This window comes from Falco peregrinus, chromosome 12 (assembly GCF_023634155.1).
Source record: "Falco peregrinus isolate bFalPer1 chromosome 12, bFalPer1.pri, whole genome shotgun sequence".
Classification (NCBI taxonomy): Eukaryota; Metazoa; Chordata; class Aves; order Falconiformes; family Falconidae; genus Falco; species Falco peregrinus.
This window is the reverse complement of record NC_073732.1, coordinates 15,163,572-15,179,980: the sequence shown is the minus strand read 5'-3', so window position 1 is coordinate 15,179,980 and position 16,409 is coordinate 15,163,572. Positions and strand designations below refer to the sequence as shown.

General features: G+C 41.1%; 1 protein-coding gene across 6 annotated transcripts; it reads right to left on the bottom strand.

Moving 5' to 3' along the window:
* Positions 1-2,694: 2,694 nt before the first annotated feature.
* On the bottom strand, positions 2,695-15,675 carry PPP1R2 (protein phosphatase 1 regulatory inhibitor subunit 2). 6 transcript variants are annotated; one of them, XR_008749393.1, is made up of 8 exons: positions 15,487-15,675; positions 10,839-10,946; positions 10,258-10,338; positions 9,851-9,954; positions 8,428-8,607; positions 7,008-7,216; positions 5,440-5,490; positions 2,695-4,471 (listed from the first exon to the last, which is right to left on the bottom strand). XR_008749393.1 is itself a non-coding variant. In XM_055817147.1 (7 exons), exons 1-6 carry the CDS (start codon positions 15,633-15,635, stop codon positions 5,486-5,488), a joined length of 627 nt encoding a protein of 208 aa, XP_055673122.1. In that variant the 5' UTR covers positions 15,636-15,675; the 3' UTR covers positions 2,695-4,471; positions 5,440-5,485. The 6 variants fall into 6 exon arrangements, 3 of the variants coding, with proteins under 3 accessions (XP_055673122.1, XP_055673121.1, XP_055673120.1); XR_008749392.1 differs by having other exon boundaries at positions 2,695-4,161; XR_008749391.1 differs by having other exon boundaries at positions 2,695-5,490.
* Between the last annotated feature and the right edge of the window lie 734 nt (positions 15,676-16,409).

The window sequence follows — 16,409 nt, the reverse complement described above, 5'->3', positions numbered from 1 at the left end:
CTACTGTACCTTTACTGTCCCTCCTTCAGTTAAGGTGTCCTTATCACAAAAGCAAAGGGAAGCTTTATGGTTCAGTCAGTTGTGGTTTAGGGTTTTAGGCTGGGTTGCTTTTTTTTTTTAAAAAAAAAAAAAAAAGCTAGATGAAATGTCAAATCCAAATGATGAGTTACACAGATGCAATGATTGTATATTTTTTTGAGCTGTCCCCTCACCAAAACTAATCAAAATATCACTACTTTGGTTAAGGAGTCCAGTGCAACTGTCACACCCACATTAGAAAAAGCAGGAAGTTAAGAAATTTTTGTATCACTTAGGCTGCAGTTATATTAGGAAATCCACTTTTCAACTAAAGCATGCAATTGAAAAGACAGCCTGGCTTTGTATTAAAAAAAAAAAAAAGTTTTACTTCCTAAGGAGTAGTTGGTGTTAGTCCTTCTCCATTATTTAATGCTACTGAGTGATTACTCAAAGACAGACCAGTCTTGCTTTAATCCTACACACACAAAGCAAATTGCCTTGAAAACCTTTTCTTGGTGCTGCTGTCTTAAATTCATGATTCAGGTTCCCAGATCTACCCTCACGTTTAGGCAGCCAAGAAACCACAAAATCTGAAAATGTGTACAAACTGATATATTTCAATGTCACACTAAAGAGTACTTTCTCGTTTGCAGTGATGAGAAAATGGCAATATTTGTTAAAGTATCTATGAACACATCTACAAATTGTACAGTTGTTGCTTGTTTCTTCTGAAGAGCTCCAAGAAGTCAAACCAATACATCTAGTGTTAGTGCCATAATGTAATGAAAACAATGGTTTTATTTGTGTTGTGACGCTTAACACTGATTTCAAACAGAATAATTACATTTGTGAGGTGGTATCATAATAAACACCACAAAAAATATGTTACAGAAAAATACTTCTGATAAGATATACACGTTTAACATCAGAGAGCAAGCTGTTGAAAAAAATATTTGTGGTTTCCATGAACTGTGTACAACTCAGTGTGAGAGAAACATTAAGGAGAGAAAAAAAGCTTTAAAGATGGAGTTAAGGCTCTTATTTGCAAGTGATCTTCCTAGTGGAAGCATATTGAAAAATACTTTTCTAGACAAGACGCAGCTCGAGGAATTAAACCTGTGCAAGAAGCTTCACAATTGCGATGCTGTGGAGCTCAATGTCTGGATTAGTGAGGCTGTATGTCTTTTGTTTCCTCCTTACACCACTCCTTACTGTGTGAATAAGCCTTTACCATATATACCTCAGGATTAAAACATGCATGCAAACCAAGTCCCCGTCAAATGTAAGAGAAAAAGGCATTTATTTTCTTGTCTCCATCCAGCACAGAACTGTAATTGATATTTCCAGAAGGAAATCAGACATCCCTTTGTAAAAAAAGCTATATGTAGTATCTGTAGTTAACTGCAAAGTAAGCTTGCCTATTTTAGCTTTTAAAATGCATGTAGGTGTAAACCTGGAAAAAAATCAAGTAGACCAGCCTTTCAGTTAAAAGCAGCATCAGGTACACCAGGTTGCACTCTAGGTAAGCAAGATGAAGCACAAACAGAATTTTTGCTAGCGCTGAAGAAAATTAAGAAAACAAAGCCTTTAATAAAACCCATAACTAAAACCAGTTCAAGTTCCAAAATGGCATCTAACCAAAAGTGGGGGCTTGGTGGCATGGAAGCAGGGAGAATCACCCAGATAACTCAAAATCATCTGACTGATAAAAGAGACCTACTATATATTCTGAGGCTCATTTAAAAACCCATCTTCATCCGTTTATGTATACTGTACCTCCCTCAAAGCTATGTACCTATTTCATTGAGGATTTTGGAAGCCATTACATAAAAGGTCTTCACTGGAAGTCAGCAAAGTTTTTCTTGTTTGTTAAACCAAATGCTTTGTAGGCATAGTAGGGTACAACGTACCCCTACTGAGCACCAAAATGAAAATGATGTCTTGGACATAGAAAGTGTTGGGGGAAGGAAGGCAGGACATTACCTCATCTAAGAGCTGCTTCTGATGGATTCTGACCACTTGTACTTACCACAAAGTACAAGTATCCTGTTTGACAGCATCACAGGCTGTGGAGTGCTGCCGCTCTCTCAGTAGGACTTCACTGCCCTAACTGGGGCAGACCAGGCCATCAGCTGCTTGGTTTGAAATACAGGCTGGTGCAGACATTCCAACAGTCTGAACACTGGAAGCTGTATATAAAGGGTGCAAACTAAGTTCTGAAATCTTATCCTTGGGAGCCAAATTTAAAGCTCCAGTAAGTGACCTTACGAGTCAGAAGTATCCACATGCTTATTCTTTGCCCCTGTTTATTCTATACAAGTGGCTGTGTTTGATACAAGAAGAAACAGCATTCTCCATACTGAAAAATTAGCATCACCACACTGGACTGAATCAAGAGGTCAATGCTTCCTTGTGAAAAGATGCTATTAATCCTGATTCAGGCCCTTAGAAGACTAAATATCCCACAACTGGCAAACCTGTTACCTACTAAGGCAAGGAGATAGTTGGAAAAGGCACACTACAACACCTGGTTAGCACAACTCACAGGTATCTTCAGCAATGCATCCAATCTAATTAATTATTCTTGTATTAATCTTTCAAAGGACAGCATTCTATTGCCTTATTCACTCTCAGTCTCTCTGGGATTTCATGAAAGCTCACACTTGAGAATGCATATAACTGTAAAATAACTTTCATTCCTTTATTCAAACTTCACATATACAGTGGACAAAAAGACATTTTAAAATAGATCCATATAATTATATGGATTTTTGCAACATATCAAATTCAGATCAAAATTAAGATATACACTGTATTCCATAACCAAGCTAAAGCTTAAGTGTATACTTCATTTTTGTAATAAAACCCATGAACTGCTCTGAATACTGGAACATTCACCAGTCAAATTCCACTGAGTTGGGAAGGCATTGACAGCAATTTGGAGATTCAGAATCCCTCTTTACAGGGGCTACACAACCACACCGTAAACAAGTACCTGAATTAGGCAGTTTCCCTTCTATTATTCCAAACAGCCTTCATTTTACGAAAGCAGTTGCTGTAAGTTGCAATGGATACAGGAAGATTTAGACCAGTGGTTTTCAGTATGCAGGTTGCCAACCCCGAATGAGTAGGAGATCATCAGCAGTTATCCTTACATAAAGGACAGCCAGACCCTAAACTCAGCTCATCTTCAGAGTCCTGATGTGGATTTGCTCACGGTTGGGTGTCTTTCCTCAGGTGCTAGTAGCACAAGCACTCTTCAGGCAACTGCAAAGGACCAGAAGTTTGAAACAAGAGCCAGAAGAGCGACAGAGGATGTGATTTTAAGAGAAAAGTTGGAGGGAACTTCCATATTCTCATTATAAGCCAAAAGAGAGCTCCACAAAACATCCAGTCCCGATGGAAGAGATAACAACAGCTAAATGCGAAGTTCCAATGTTCAAGTTAGCACATTTCCAGTGTAAAAACATTCCCTCCACCAGATGTTAGTACTGCCTAGTCAGAAACTAACAACTGATTCCATACACCACTCTTAAAAAATAATACAGCTCTTTTTCTAAAGACTTGGAAAGTACAGGTAATAATGTACTGAAATATAGATTAACAGGTCAACACTTTACAAAAAAAGTTATAAGACTTAAATAATCCCTTTTTAAACTGCTTAACACATCTGATAAATATCTTGCATGTCAATCTGATATATGCCGTACCATTTGGCTTTTGAATCCCAAACCTTTCCATAGGAGATACCACACCTAGAACACTGTCAAATAAATAGTGAAACCCAAAAGATGCTGTCTGTTTTGAAGCGTGAAGAGTAACAGTACATTACGCAAGATAATCAGCATTACATATACAGGGAATGCCATTCTGGTTGAACAGATTATGAAGCGGTATTCTCCATGAAATACTAGGCACAAGAATAAATCAATTAGACAGTTTTTTCTGTCTAACAGACAAATCTAAAATTAACATTCTTGGCAATACAACATTGTAACTGATATGCTTCTCAATATTTAAGAGCCTTAATTGCAAAAATTATAAAGTGATGTTTATATTTGTGTCTGACAAGCAGTTACAGTTCTGGACAGATTTCTTCTATGCTGTGTGTTCTACCTTCCAGGTGGTCACGAGTAGCATGTGCTGCATAAGAAAGATTACAGAAAACAGATAATGCTTCACACTCACCAAGTATTTTCAAAACACAAATATCCTCCCGAAATCATCTTCGTTTCTCCAAAGGCAATGCTTGCGAACCCATCTTAGCAATGTACAAGCCTTTAGTTTGAGAATGCAAAAGCTTCTAAAATAGTTATTTCACCCTCATGTTTTGAAGGAACAGCTAACACCACTGTTCAGCATACCAAGCAGGAATACTGTCCACCTCTGGAATTGGGAGGATTTAACCGAGCAGTTAAGAGAGATCAATTTGCAGAACTAACATATGAAGTTCCTGAAACACAAGCAAGCATAGTACTTTTCAGGTCAAATTTCATTTCCAGCCGAGACACTTCAACATGTTTAGCACTCATGTTTTAAACTCACGTTTAACAGCAAGAAATCAGAGAAAGCTCCTTGTCATTAGTGCTTTTCATATGAATAAGCCCACTATATAGTATGGATACATGCACCTGAAAGTTTAGTGACATAAAGCAAAGATAAAATAAAACCGCGTCAAGATTACTATAATCTTTAATAAAGGCCAGGTAGGCTCCGGCATGAGTTAAGACTTTGTAACAAGGGCAGTTTAACAAGCAAATAGTATAGCTAACAAGCAGAACCAATTTGTGTATGCTCCCAGCCTTCTCCTTACTCATCTTTAGGGTGATGCTCACCATGGTTAAAACACAATGTATTCTGTATCTACCAAGGGCCAAGAGGGCACACCCAGTCAGCTGACAGCTAAACTGATAAGCAGTATCTGAGCAGGGTTATCATAGCAATGAATGCTAAATGAGCCAGAGAGAAAGAACAATAGCTTTACTGCTTGTCAATTTAACTGCTATAGATCACACCCTTGTATCTTACGCCTTTGTGTAACAGAAGACAGGTCTGCACTGAAATCATGCTTGAATTCACCTATATCAGAAATCTTTCCGTCAGTGATTTTAAAGAGAATTTCTACAGGAAAAATATTTTTGAAGAGGAACAAAGGTCCCTTTCGCTGGCAAAGTCTTTTTACGTTGTTTGTGGAGTCATAAATAGGGAGTAGCCAGAGAAATTCCAGTGAGGCTGAAATGCTGAATCCCAGTGCGGTCTGCTACAATTTTAACTCTCTTTTCCACCAAAAAGATTGGCTGCTAGAATCCACATGCATGGGATAAGGTACAGCTACTCGAGGCAAGAAAGGAATGACTCATCCATTTAAAATGCTTGATAGCCCACAACAGAGACGGGCAAAAATATACAAACAGTTCTCACCATTACTGACTGGACTGGCCATCTTCACTTCAATCAGCAAGAAATCTCAGTCTGTAACCAAGAAGCGCAACTTACATTAGCGGATCTGGTGGTATCTGACAGAAGCCTTCTTAAAAACCTAAGTCTTTAGCCCCTTCTTCAAAAGGGGAGTGTAGAGATTAAGAGAGTACTATTAATTTTACTCAAATACAAAATGGACAGGATCAAAGGGTAGAAAGAACACTGGATAACAGAAGCACAAAATTTTTAAGGCATCTTAATGGACAAAAAATAATGCCAAGTGAGAAGAGGGTCTCAAATTGCCTGAAAAACAACCCAGGACCCAGTGGAGCCCTAGAGTCACAGCAGACCACTAAGAAATGCCTCTTATGTCACATCCTTACCTGGAATGATCATCAGTACTATAGAAGTCATATTATTCCACTGGAATAAAATGACACTGCATGTCAGCTCTCCCTTACATAGATTGACAGTCTCAGACATAACAGAGGTGAGTAGTACCCACATCACCAGAGGATCTCCATAACTTCAGAAGAGCTGAAGTTGAATGGAAGAAATTGTCAAAAAGTAGCTCAATACAACATGCAGAAAAAGACATTTCCTTTGCAGTTCAAAGCAAGTATTAGAGCTGTTAGACAGTTCAACTGTGAAGCCAAAATAAGCCATCACAAAAATCAGCTACATCACCCAATACACCAAGCAAAGAAAACGCTCCTTCTCTGCTCTACAAGAAAGCACTTTAAAATACAATGATTTGAAGTTGAAGAGCTCTTCGAAAGCTATCCAGATGAATAGTCTTTCCACATGCTTAGTCCTAACAGGGAAATCTCAGGTACAAGAAAATCCATAGCACTTTGATGCACTTCCGTGAAGGAAACAACCAAACTGAAACACTGTTTTAAATACTCAACTCCTTAATGTGACCAAAACCACAGCATGACCAAAAGCACAGACTAGCAAAAAATCCAGGTAGCAAGTATTAAAACCAGCTATTGGAGAAACATTCTGTAGCTCTAACATCCATTTAATTAATAGTTATGAATAAGATTCTTCTGTGCTCTCAGAAAAGTAATAACTTTTTTGAGATGGTATCTCTTTATTTCAGTAAAACTTTGGCATTACTAACACAGCTATGTTGCTGCATCATCTCAATGCAGGAATCTCTTAAAACACAGGCAGTGGCAGAAGACAGGTTTATTAATTTTTGTCCATATTCCATCATCCTTAGACCAACCCTGCCACAAATAATCACATGTGATTGGTCTGAGGGCATTCCATTCACCAGCTGCTACAGAAGTGAGACCAGTACTTAACCTCAGAAGAATTGGTTAAGTACAGAGACCAAAAGCTATGACAGTTGACACAGATTAGGAGATAACGAAACACCATGGTTTAAGCAGAATGATACAAAACAGAAATGAAGAATTGAGTATCACATCAAGTTAATGGAAATTATTTCTATATGCCACAGTGTGGAGTTGAACCAGTTAGTTAATGGGTTGATAAACAGGCAAACAGTTACATTTATGTAATCCATTGGCCATGAGCAGTCTAGAATTGATAATTACCAGTTGTGGCTCTGAAGCTGGTTATGAGGCAAGGTGGAATGGACTTCAACAATAGAGACTGAAAAATGCTGCAAAGGTGTGCCTTCTTTCCACTGGCGAATGCAGCTGGGGAGCGGAGTTGCCTCTGTTTTACAGCAAAGTGCAGACAGATGGCAGCTTCAAGCCATGGAGAAAGGTCATAAGGTTGCCTATTGGAGCCCTCCTTTCCCCTGGAGAGTGAAGTTCTAGTAAATAGCCATTATACGGCATATGTTAAGTTATGAAGTCGGTCCATTAACGGGTCTCAGACATGTACCAAATGACCCTTTCGGAGCCATTATAAAGGTATTAGTGCTCCTGTAATAAATAATGGGACTAAAACGTGCAATCCACAGAACTTGAAAACATGTAACTTTGCAAATCACCTTTTTATTGCGTGGAATTTTAACTCATTTTAGAAGAGTTCCTAGTTCACATGGCTGTGAAGAGCAAATGTGAATCAAGTTAAACCCATGCAGCATCTTCCCAAGTCTGCAGACTGTATGTCTCATAGCTTTGCCAAGCAATGGATGAATGAGGCTTACAGACTTCATTGCCACTAGTCTCATGAGCAACAGATGTCAGTTTTTTCTATTGCCAAAAACTTGTTTGAAGTGCTGTTACACACAGAGATGGGCAGTGAACAGCTCTAATTATTCACCAGAAGACCACCACAAAAATCAAAGACTTATTATATAGTCTACCCTTTTCACCCATAGAGAAGCTTAAAGATGAAAGAGAAGGTGTCAGCCTTTATAGTCTTAGGAGTTTCAAGAGACAGCCCTGAAGCAGGTTCCAGGAACAGCTCCCAGCTAAAAGTCCCAGGCTTTCTTCCAGTAGCTGCACTGAAAGCAGAGCTGAGGGTCTTATCCCACGCTACAGAAATGAATATTACTGTTTAAGGACAAGTGCATACTGAAGTCCTAACAGCAGTTTTTTACAGTAAGACAGGCAGAAGTTCTTACTTGGGAAGTTAGATACATTTCTCTCAGCAGGGAGAACGCATTCATGCTAGTTCCCCTTTGCTGGCTACAGGATGGTTTGGGAGCAAAACAGGAGCTGAACCACAACATCAGTTCAGGCTCTCCTGCATGGCCACAGCTTTAAGTGCTTTGTACAAAGACAACTCTTCCCTTAGAAAGGATGATGGCAACTTCACTACCAAGAATCAGTTATGCGGGGGAAACAGTACAAAGCAGAGGTGTTTGCTTTTCTGCTGTCACAACAAACAAAGGCCTACATGCTATTTAGCAATACCGGTTGGTTTGGTACCATGCTACCTATCAAGACAGCATGCAGTAGGTGCACACTGAGCATTACTCATACTTGAGTGTACTAATTTCCCAACAGTTGAAAGGGCCACCGGTATTCAAACATGCTTTTTGATTAATCAGTAGCTCACCATGTTCAGTAGCTTCTGTATTCATTGTTTCTACATCTGCAGCATCATGCATCTCTTCATCCTCATCATCATCCTCTTCTTCACCATGTAGTTCTTTTGCAATAAGCTGTCTTGCCAGTTTGATGTTTCGTCCTTCATTGTAGTGCATTTTTCTCTTCATTTCGAACTGTTTCTTTTTCTCTGTGGGCAAACGCAAATATTTATTTCTTCCCTTTATAAAACAACTTATTTCCTCTCTTCAGAGAGGCATGAACTGCTTCCCAAGTCAAATTTATTCCTACCTTGCAAGTCCACTGATTATATGACCGAGAAATCACTGAATTAACATTATTTTCTTCAAGTGGAGTGTTCTTTTAAATAAGTCTGACAAAAAGGCTAGTAATTAATGGACTGAACAGCTGAAGCCCTTCTTTTAAAAGAACCTGTCTACAAGTAAGAGCAAATCTTAACCAAGAGAAGCATCTAGTAACAGCATACAAAATTCCAGACTTTCACACGCCTTGTTTCTAAGTAAACCTAAGGACAAATTGAGATGCACTGGTGGGACAGAAGACATATTTTTGCAGATGTCTGACTTGCATCTGGCTAGCTACCAAAGGCCGGTTATGAGAGATATATTTACCACATGTAGAGGAAAAGATTTTCTACTTTCCCCATGGCCTGCAGCCTAACTTTGCTCCATATATTAAACATTAGCAGGTCTAGCAGCAACGCATTGTAATTAAAGTAAACTTTGTTTATTGGCAGCCCCAACACTTTTTTTTTTTCTTCCCTTAGAATAGTAAGGTTACATGCTCAAAGTTGGGGCCAGGAAAGATGAGAAGCAATAGCTAGCTAATGCAAGCCCGAAATCTTAGAAGTATCATTGTTTGGTGGTTTCCACAAAATGTTCGAGCCCAAGCCAACACAAAACATCTGTTGAAGATCCAATTTGCTTCAGAATAAATGTATACTTCCTGCTGGATCCACCTATCAGCTGCTTTGAAATCAATAGAAATATCACCCATATGTTTGCAAGCAATTAGTAGCATCTTAATTGCAGCCATATTCATTGGATCATTAAGTCTACCTGAAATACATTCAGATTAAAAACGACCCCCTCACCCCAAAACCAGAAGAGCTTCTTATTTGAGAAGTCTAGGTTTCTTAAGAGGCATTCCCGCATCTTAAGCTTGTATATAAAGGGGGCAGCCAGTAACAACAAATTCCTGTTTATATGTAGATCCCAAACAAAACAGATCTGATTAGAAACAAACAGCATATTTGCTCAATCTTTTACTTACCCTTCAAAGAACATTTATCTCCATTTCCAGATCACAACATTCTTCTGACAGTACTTGTTCTTCCCAAATATTTCTTACTGAAAATCTGCTGAAACCATTTGTAGAAAGAAAAGACTCAAAACCAAACAAGTTATGCCTACCTCGTTCCTCAGGTGTTAATTCTTCATCCTCTTCCTCCTCCTCACTGCTTTCCTCTTGCTTTGCTATAATCTTGGGTCCTTTACCTTCAGCTGCAGCTGCCAGTCTACATAAATCATGCAATACAAAATGCAGAAACAGCGAGTTTTTCACTATTTAAAATACACAAAATTTCAGAACACTCATACAACCAGCTTTGTTCATTAGCTTCACCACAGTCATGTGTACTATCAACCTGAAAGAGGTCTGAAACACCAGATGCACACACAAACACTGAAAACTACCTAATTTGGCAATAGTAAAAGCTTGATTTCTAAATAAACCAGCAACACCTTTCCATAAAGAAAAACTACTCCAGGAAAGAGAAAATTATCTTAACATTTAATCAATTTTCTATGACAATACTTACTTTTTACTTAACACATCTGCTTTTAAGGGCTCGTTTGACTCTGAATCACTCACTGCATCCTCATCATCTTCCCCTACCATGCTTGGAAGGCAAAAAAAAAAAAAACAACACACAACAGCCTTTATCAATAATTTGCTGCTTAAGATTTGCTTAACAGAACAGTCAAAATCTTACAACACTATTAAAAGACTCCTTTAATACTTTAAAAACTTCCCAAATCTAATTTAAATATTGATACGGCAACTTTATATTCTAGTACACAGATGTTAACTGAAATACACAGATGTTAACTGAAAAAAATAAAATCAATACAAGTCAGACTTATGCCATTCAAAGCCTAAAGCCTGCTAGACATAAACCTTCTAAAAAGTGACTTTGTCCTTTTTGACAGTTCTCCATGATAGCTATAAGCCTTTATTTAGAAGCTTTGTAAATCTGAACACGTTGCATATAACCAGTAGGCCTGCACAGTCTGTCAGGCAATCAGCTACAGTAAATACTATATCACCCACAAAGTCAATTTTGCTGTAAAACTACTGTGTCACTTGGCATCACTTAGGACAGCAGTTTAGCAAGCCTACCTGTGATAAGGAGTACTTGGCTCATCTATTTTCATCAAGCCATAATCTTTGCCTGCTGGGTGGTACGTAGCTATGATGTTCATCTCATCCCACTTCTGGGATTTTTTACTGAAATCAGAAAACAAAGTTAAGTTTTCTTATATTCTAAGAACAATTAGTTCTGTTTGGCCACAGAAGGAATGTTTGCAACATCTTTTGATCTCTACTGCCTACTAAGCACAAAGAATATTGTTATGACACAAAGGCATTTTCTAAGTATGGATATCAAATACTGTTCTATACATACCTTAGTGCAGTCGTGACAAATTATCAGTGCAACTTAATTTTCATAACAATACACAACAGATAAATAAACTCAGTGATCTACGAAGATGTATTCTTATTCATATACTCAGAAAAATATCGGTCTTGTTCAATCACTGTCTCATTAACTGTCTGCTCTTGTTACAAGTTACTGTAAAATCATTCTTCTTCCTATTATAACCCACAACACTTCAACAAAACCAAGGAACTTCCACTTCACCTCTGTTCAGTGAGCTGCTATGACTATTAGCAAAACTGTTACATAAACAATACCAACCAACAAAACTTCCTGCAGTAAAATAAATAGCACTGAACAAGCTGGTTGTTAATATTTGTCATCCCAAATTGGCATCATAATTACAGCAGTGAATCAGTTCCGTTTTAAGCCAAGAGTTTCACATTTTAAACAGACAGGCGCCAGTGATGTGACATTATTTAGAAATGCCCTGATTAATCAGAGAATGTACCATTTCATGCACATTATTTGCCAAAACAAAAGCCCACCCAGACTGAAAAAATATATAAGCCACAAAGAAAGCAACTGCCTTGTAGCCAGAAGTCACCCCTCCACTGATCTAAAAGCCACAGAAATGTTTAATCAACAGAAACTACCAGGTTCCCCATTTTCTCCAAAACAGTTATTGCAAGCTTCATACAAGGTGGTCTTTCCCTTAGACTAAACCAATAAATTTAACTTTAGAATAGTAAAATAATTCCACTACTTAGTATTACCTTATGCAGTAACATATTCCTGTTGTGAGTTATTATTTAAGGAAGTAAATGTTACAGGGCTTTGTGGGTTGTGGGTTTGGTATTTGGTTTTGGTTTCTTTTCCTTTTGGGGGCAGACAGGACCCAACCAGGGGGCAGTTGGCTAGAAGACTTTAATTTAACTACTCATTTAAACACTGACCGTTCCAATAACAAATTTGAAAAACACATTCAATTTCAATAACACCACAGCTCTTGAGCAGAATGTAATCCATAAAACAAAACTGATTAAGCTAAAGTCCAAGCACAAACTAAATCTTACATTTACAGAGGGCACTGCATAATACAACAGGAAAAAAAAACCACTAAAGGGATAAAAAGAATAGATGCAGGAGCTGATGCTGAATCCTACATGCCACAGATTTACACTCCAGAAAAAAAATACAAATTAAGTGAGCTTAATCCCAGTAGCATATAGTAACCAATGCCAAACTCTCATGTTTGAGGCTTCAGATCTATTTTATCATTCTGTTCAAACACAAGGATTGCAACCTAAGCGGACAACACGTGAGTCAGATTGCCTACTCTGGCAGGGTGGAGAGTCATGAGCTTCATGATGACAAAGCTAAAGCTCTAGCCTAGGAATGCCAGTTATTCAAACCTGTCTATTTAGGAGTCGGAAAATATCAGCTAAACACCTGCTTAAAGCTCATCTATGACTAACGTAAGATGATCATATGGTTACATAGTGAGCACATGAGAATTTTTACTAGCCATAGCAGTTGCACAATGGTATGCAGCCCCTATAGACAGAACTTAGTTGAAGAGGAAATATGATAGATGGGAGAAACTGTTTCATGTTCACCGCACTTGCCCAGAGAGCATCAAGATTTGTTGCCTGGGCTCACAACTCAATACCTAATAGTAATATTGGCAACCTTAGAAGAATCTCTGGCATATACTGCTCTCAAAATTACACAGCCTACAGCTTGGTATTCAGTAACTTACAAATACAAAACTGAGGCAGCTTTTAGTGGTTGAACTTTTTGCATTTATGTCTTTAAACTCTGATTCCAACACTAAGAATCTCAGCTGTGGAACACCTCCCAAAGCACAATTTAAAATTCAGCTAGGAAAAAAAATAATCATTAGAGGCAAGCAGACAAACATGTAATTTAACCCTTTTGTGTAAAAAACCATCATAGGAGAGTGACTAAGTGCTCTAAAAACCCACACCTCCCTTGATTGTCTCCAATTTAGCATGCTCAGGCATGCCAGGGCAGCATAACATTAACGACAGAGCTCAGGACCATCAGGAAAATGCTTCCTGACAGCTCTTCAGATGTAGAAATAGGAAATCTATTCTTCCCCAGAAAAATCAGATTTGAAAAATCTCAGAAGTGTTCATTTGTATTCTCTCACATCTTTAAATGTACGTAATCATTTATTTTCACGCCACACCTTGACTGGCAAGAACTTTCTGCAGCAGTAAAGGAACACCTCTCACTCTTCGTTTGCTCCTGCCATGGTAAACTCTTCTCTTGCCTGTTCCAACACAAGTGCTTGTGTGCACACACACACAGTTGCTTAGTTACTTTATAAAATATCACATCAGCCTGCTCAAAGGCTCTTACAGGAGCCTTAAGGCAGAAAATACCGTATACCAAAAATGCCAAGAACGTATCTACCATTAAACCATGATCTCAGCTCTCAGGATGCAGTTCCAGTGGTGTCCCAATTTCACAAGCTTCCCTCTTGTATCATATTTTCATTAAGGACGTTTTCCAAATAATTTTACCATCACTAACAACAGTCCAAGGTTAATAATGATGCAAATACATGAGAGCTCTACTGAACATGGTGCTTTAAAAGATGACAGCTGACACAATAAGCTCTTTCATCTTGCAGCTATTTTTAAAGGTATTCAGATGTGAATTTCTATGTTCGAAATAGAGAGGCTGCTGATAGAGGTGCATGAAGAAAACAGGTACCTGTATTTATACACTAATTTTTAATCTTCAAGGATAATCACAGCTGTACTATTTATCATTCTTTTAAGTATAAAATTATTTTGCTGAAGCCAGAAATAACACTGATTTAATGAAGCATTGCCAATCAGAAACAATACCTGCACACAAACCAGCTTTAAATATCCTGTACGGATCTTTCCAGGAAATTTTCTAATATCCATTAACTCGCAAGGCAATTTCAGAATTCATCTAATTGATTTTATTGACTCACATGGGTAAACGGGAAATAGAAGCTGGACTCCTGCCCACTCAACTATTTCACAAGAAATTACTGTATACTATAACCAATACACCATATACAGAGCTCATCAGCTTGTACTCTTAATTTTCTGATCATTCTTGAAGATGGTACAAAAGAGACTGCAGAAAGTGAAATAGAGGCTACGGACAGCCAGTTTTACTTTATGTCTGATGTGGTAGTAAACACCTTATACTACATTATATTAAAACTAAAGAATAGTAAAAAAAAAAAAAATCACATTTGTGTAGCATATTGCTACTTACATTCAGATCCTTCAAAACCATCATCTCGTTCTTTCAGTTGAAATAATTTCTCCCTAGAAAGCAGGACCAGCTCACACAGGCAACAGAGCAAACCAAAAACTTTTCATTCTTACCTTGTTGACATTAGACTATATTTGTGACTTAACTTGGCAAAGAGAAAAGGAATATTACTGTAATACTAAAAAAATAACTGCACGTTCATTTTATTTTATCATTATTCCTCTCCTTGCAACACCGAGTGAGGTCCCAAACACAGAAAACTGTCAGAAGCCATGTTACAAACACAAGAGCTCTGGTCAAACCCTGATTATCATAATGTGGTGGAGTCTCAGAGCAACGTCTGGCAGCACCTACTAGGTGCTAACAGCACGGGAAGTGTGAGAATTCTCACCGGTCCAGCACAGCTGCTGGCTGGCTAAAGACCGCTTCTTGCAAATCTGGACTAACTCTGAATGTTACAATTAAACCAAGACTACCTTGTCGTTCAAAAACACAAACCACGTGGGCAGGCCAGTGCACATCCTCCAGTGTGACACCTTCACAACGAACCTTGCACAACCAAGAAGGCATCTTACTTATGTTTCAATCCAGGAGAGGGCCTCTCCCCAGGGAGACGCTTCTGGTTATAGAGAAATGAGCTACCAGTGAGCAAAGCGAGAATAAATCTCCCATAGCAACGTGTATTTCCCAAACTGTAACCATCCTGGCCGCGACTGGAAAACCTCTGTTTGCCTTTAAGAGCGAGCACTTACGGACCGTACCGCTTCTGCTGCCGTCCCGGGAACGGCAACGAGCCACACCGGCTCCTTCGGCTGCCCCGCTGCGTCCCTGGCAAGGCTGCCACAGGAGCTCCGCGCTCTCCCCGCTCCGGCAGCCCCGGCACCCCCTTCTCAACACCGGCCCCCCTCCAGGAGCTGCTGCCGACACCTCCGCGGCGCGGGCCCGCGCCCCCGGGCCGCCCCCCGCCCGCCTGCTCCTGACAAACGGCGGGGCCCGGAAACCCCCAGCGTAGCCTGGCAGCCTCCGTCCCCCGGGACCTCGGACGAACGCGACGGCCGCAGAGGAGGCCCCGCCGCCCGCGGGGCTCGGCACGGCCCTCACCCGTGCTCATCCTCGTCGCGGGCCGGACTGGCCCGCCGCGCCCCGGGAGCCGCTCCGTCCGCCGAGAGCTTGCCGCCGCCCTTCTTCAGGATGCCCTTGATGGGCCCGCGCCCCGCCGCCGAGGCGGCCGGCACCGAGGGCGCCTCCATCGCCGCGCCACCCGCCCGCCCACTCGCTTCCGGCCGCCGCCGCCGCCGCGCGTCAGAACCGGCGGCGCGGAAGGGGCGCGGGCCCGCCTCCCGCCTCAGCCCGCCGCGCCCGCGCCCCCTGGCGGCCGGCGGACCGCCAACCCCGGGCGGCTGGGCTGGCGGCCCCGAAGGCCCTTGGCCCGGCGTGTTGGGCAGAGCGGCCCGTGCGGGCCCGTCACAGGCCTCCCGTGGCGCGGGGAAGCGGCAGCGCGGGCTTCTGCCGCCGCAGAGGAAGGCCGGCGTCCCTCGGCCGGAGCTGCGGGCCCGGGCCCGATCCGGGGGGACCCCGTGTCCCCTCCTGGGGGCTCAGCGCCCACACAGCCACCGCGCCACGGGCTGCCCGCACAGCTGCAAGGGGAGGTGGGCTGCAGCATCGCCGGCCGCACGAGGGAGAAAATAGGAATCTGATAAGCCAGCGATGAAATATCTGCCCAAAAATATGTGACACACCTGGGAGCCGCCGTGTAGCTGTCAGCATCCTGGCTTGTCCGTCCGCCATCCCTACAGCCTGAGGGTGCGGCTGGAGCGTTTGGTGTTGGGGTGCAGGAACCGTGGCATTAGGGTGTGAAAGTGTAAAGGGAGAATAGGCTGAACACGGCAGTTGTTCCTGCCCCCTGCCAGGCCTCCCTCCAGCCCAGCCTCCTCCGGCTGGTAAAGAGCTCCCTGCTCAGCTCCTGGAGCCCTCCCAGGGCACGAAAGTGCTTTGCTGCACTCCCACACCGAGCAGGCTCCTAC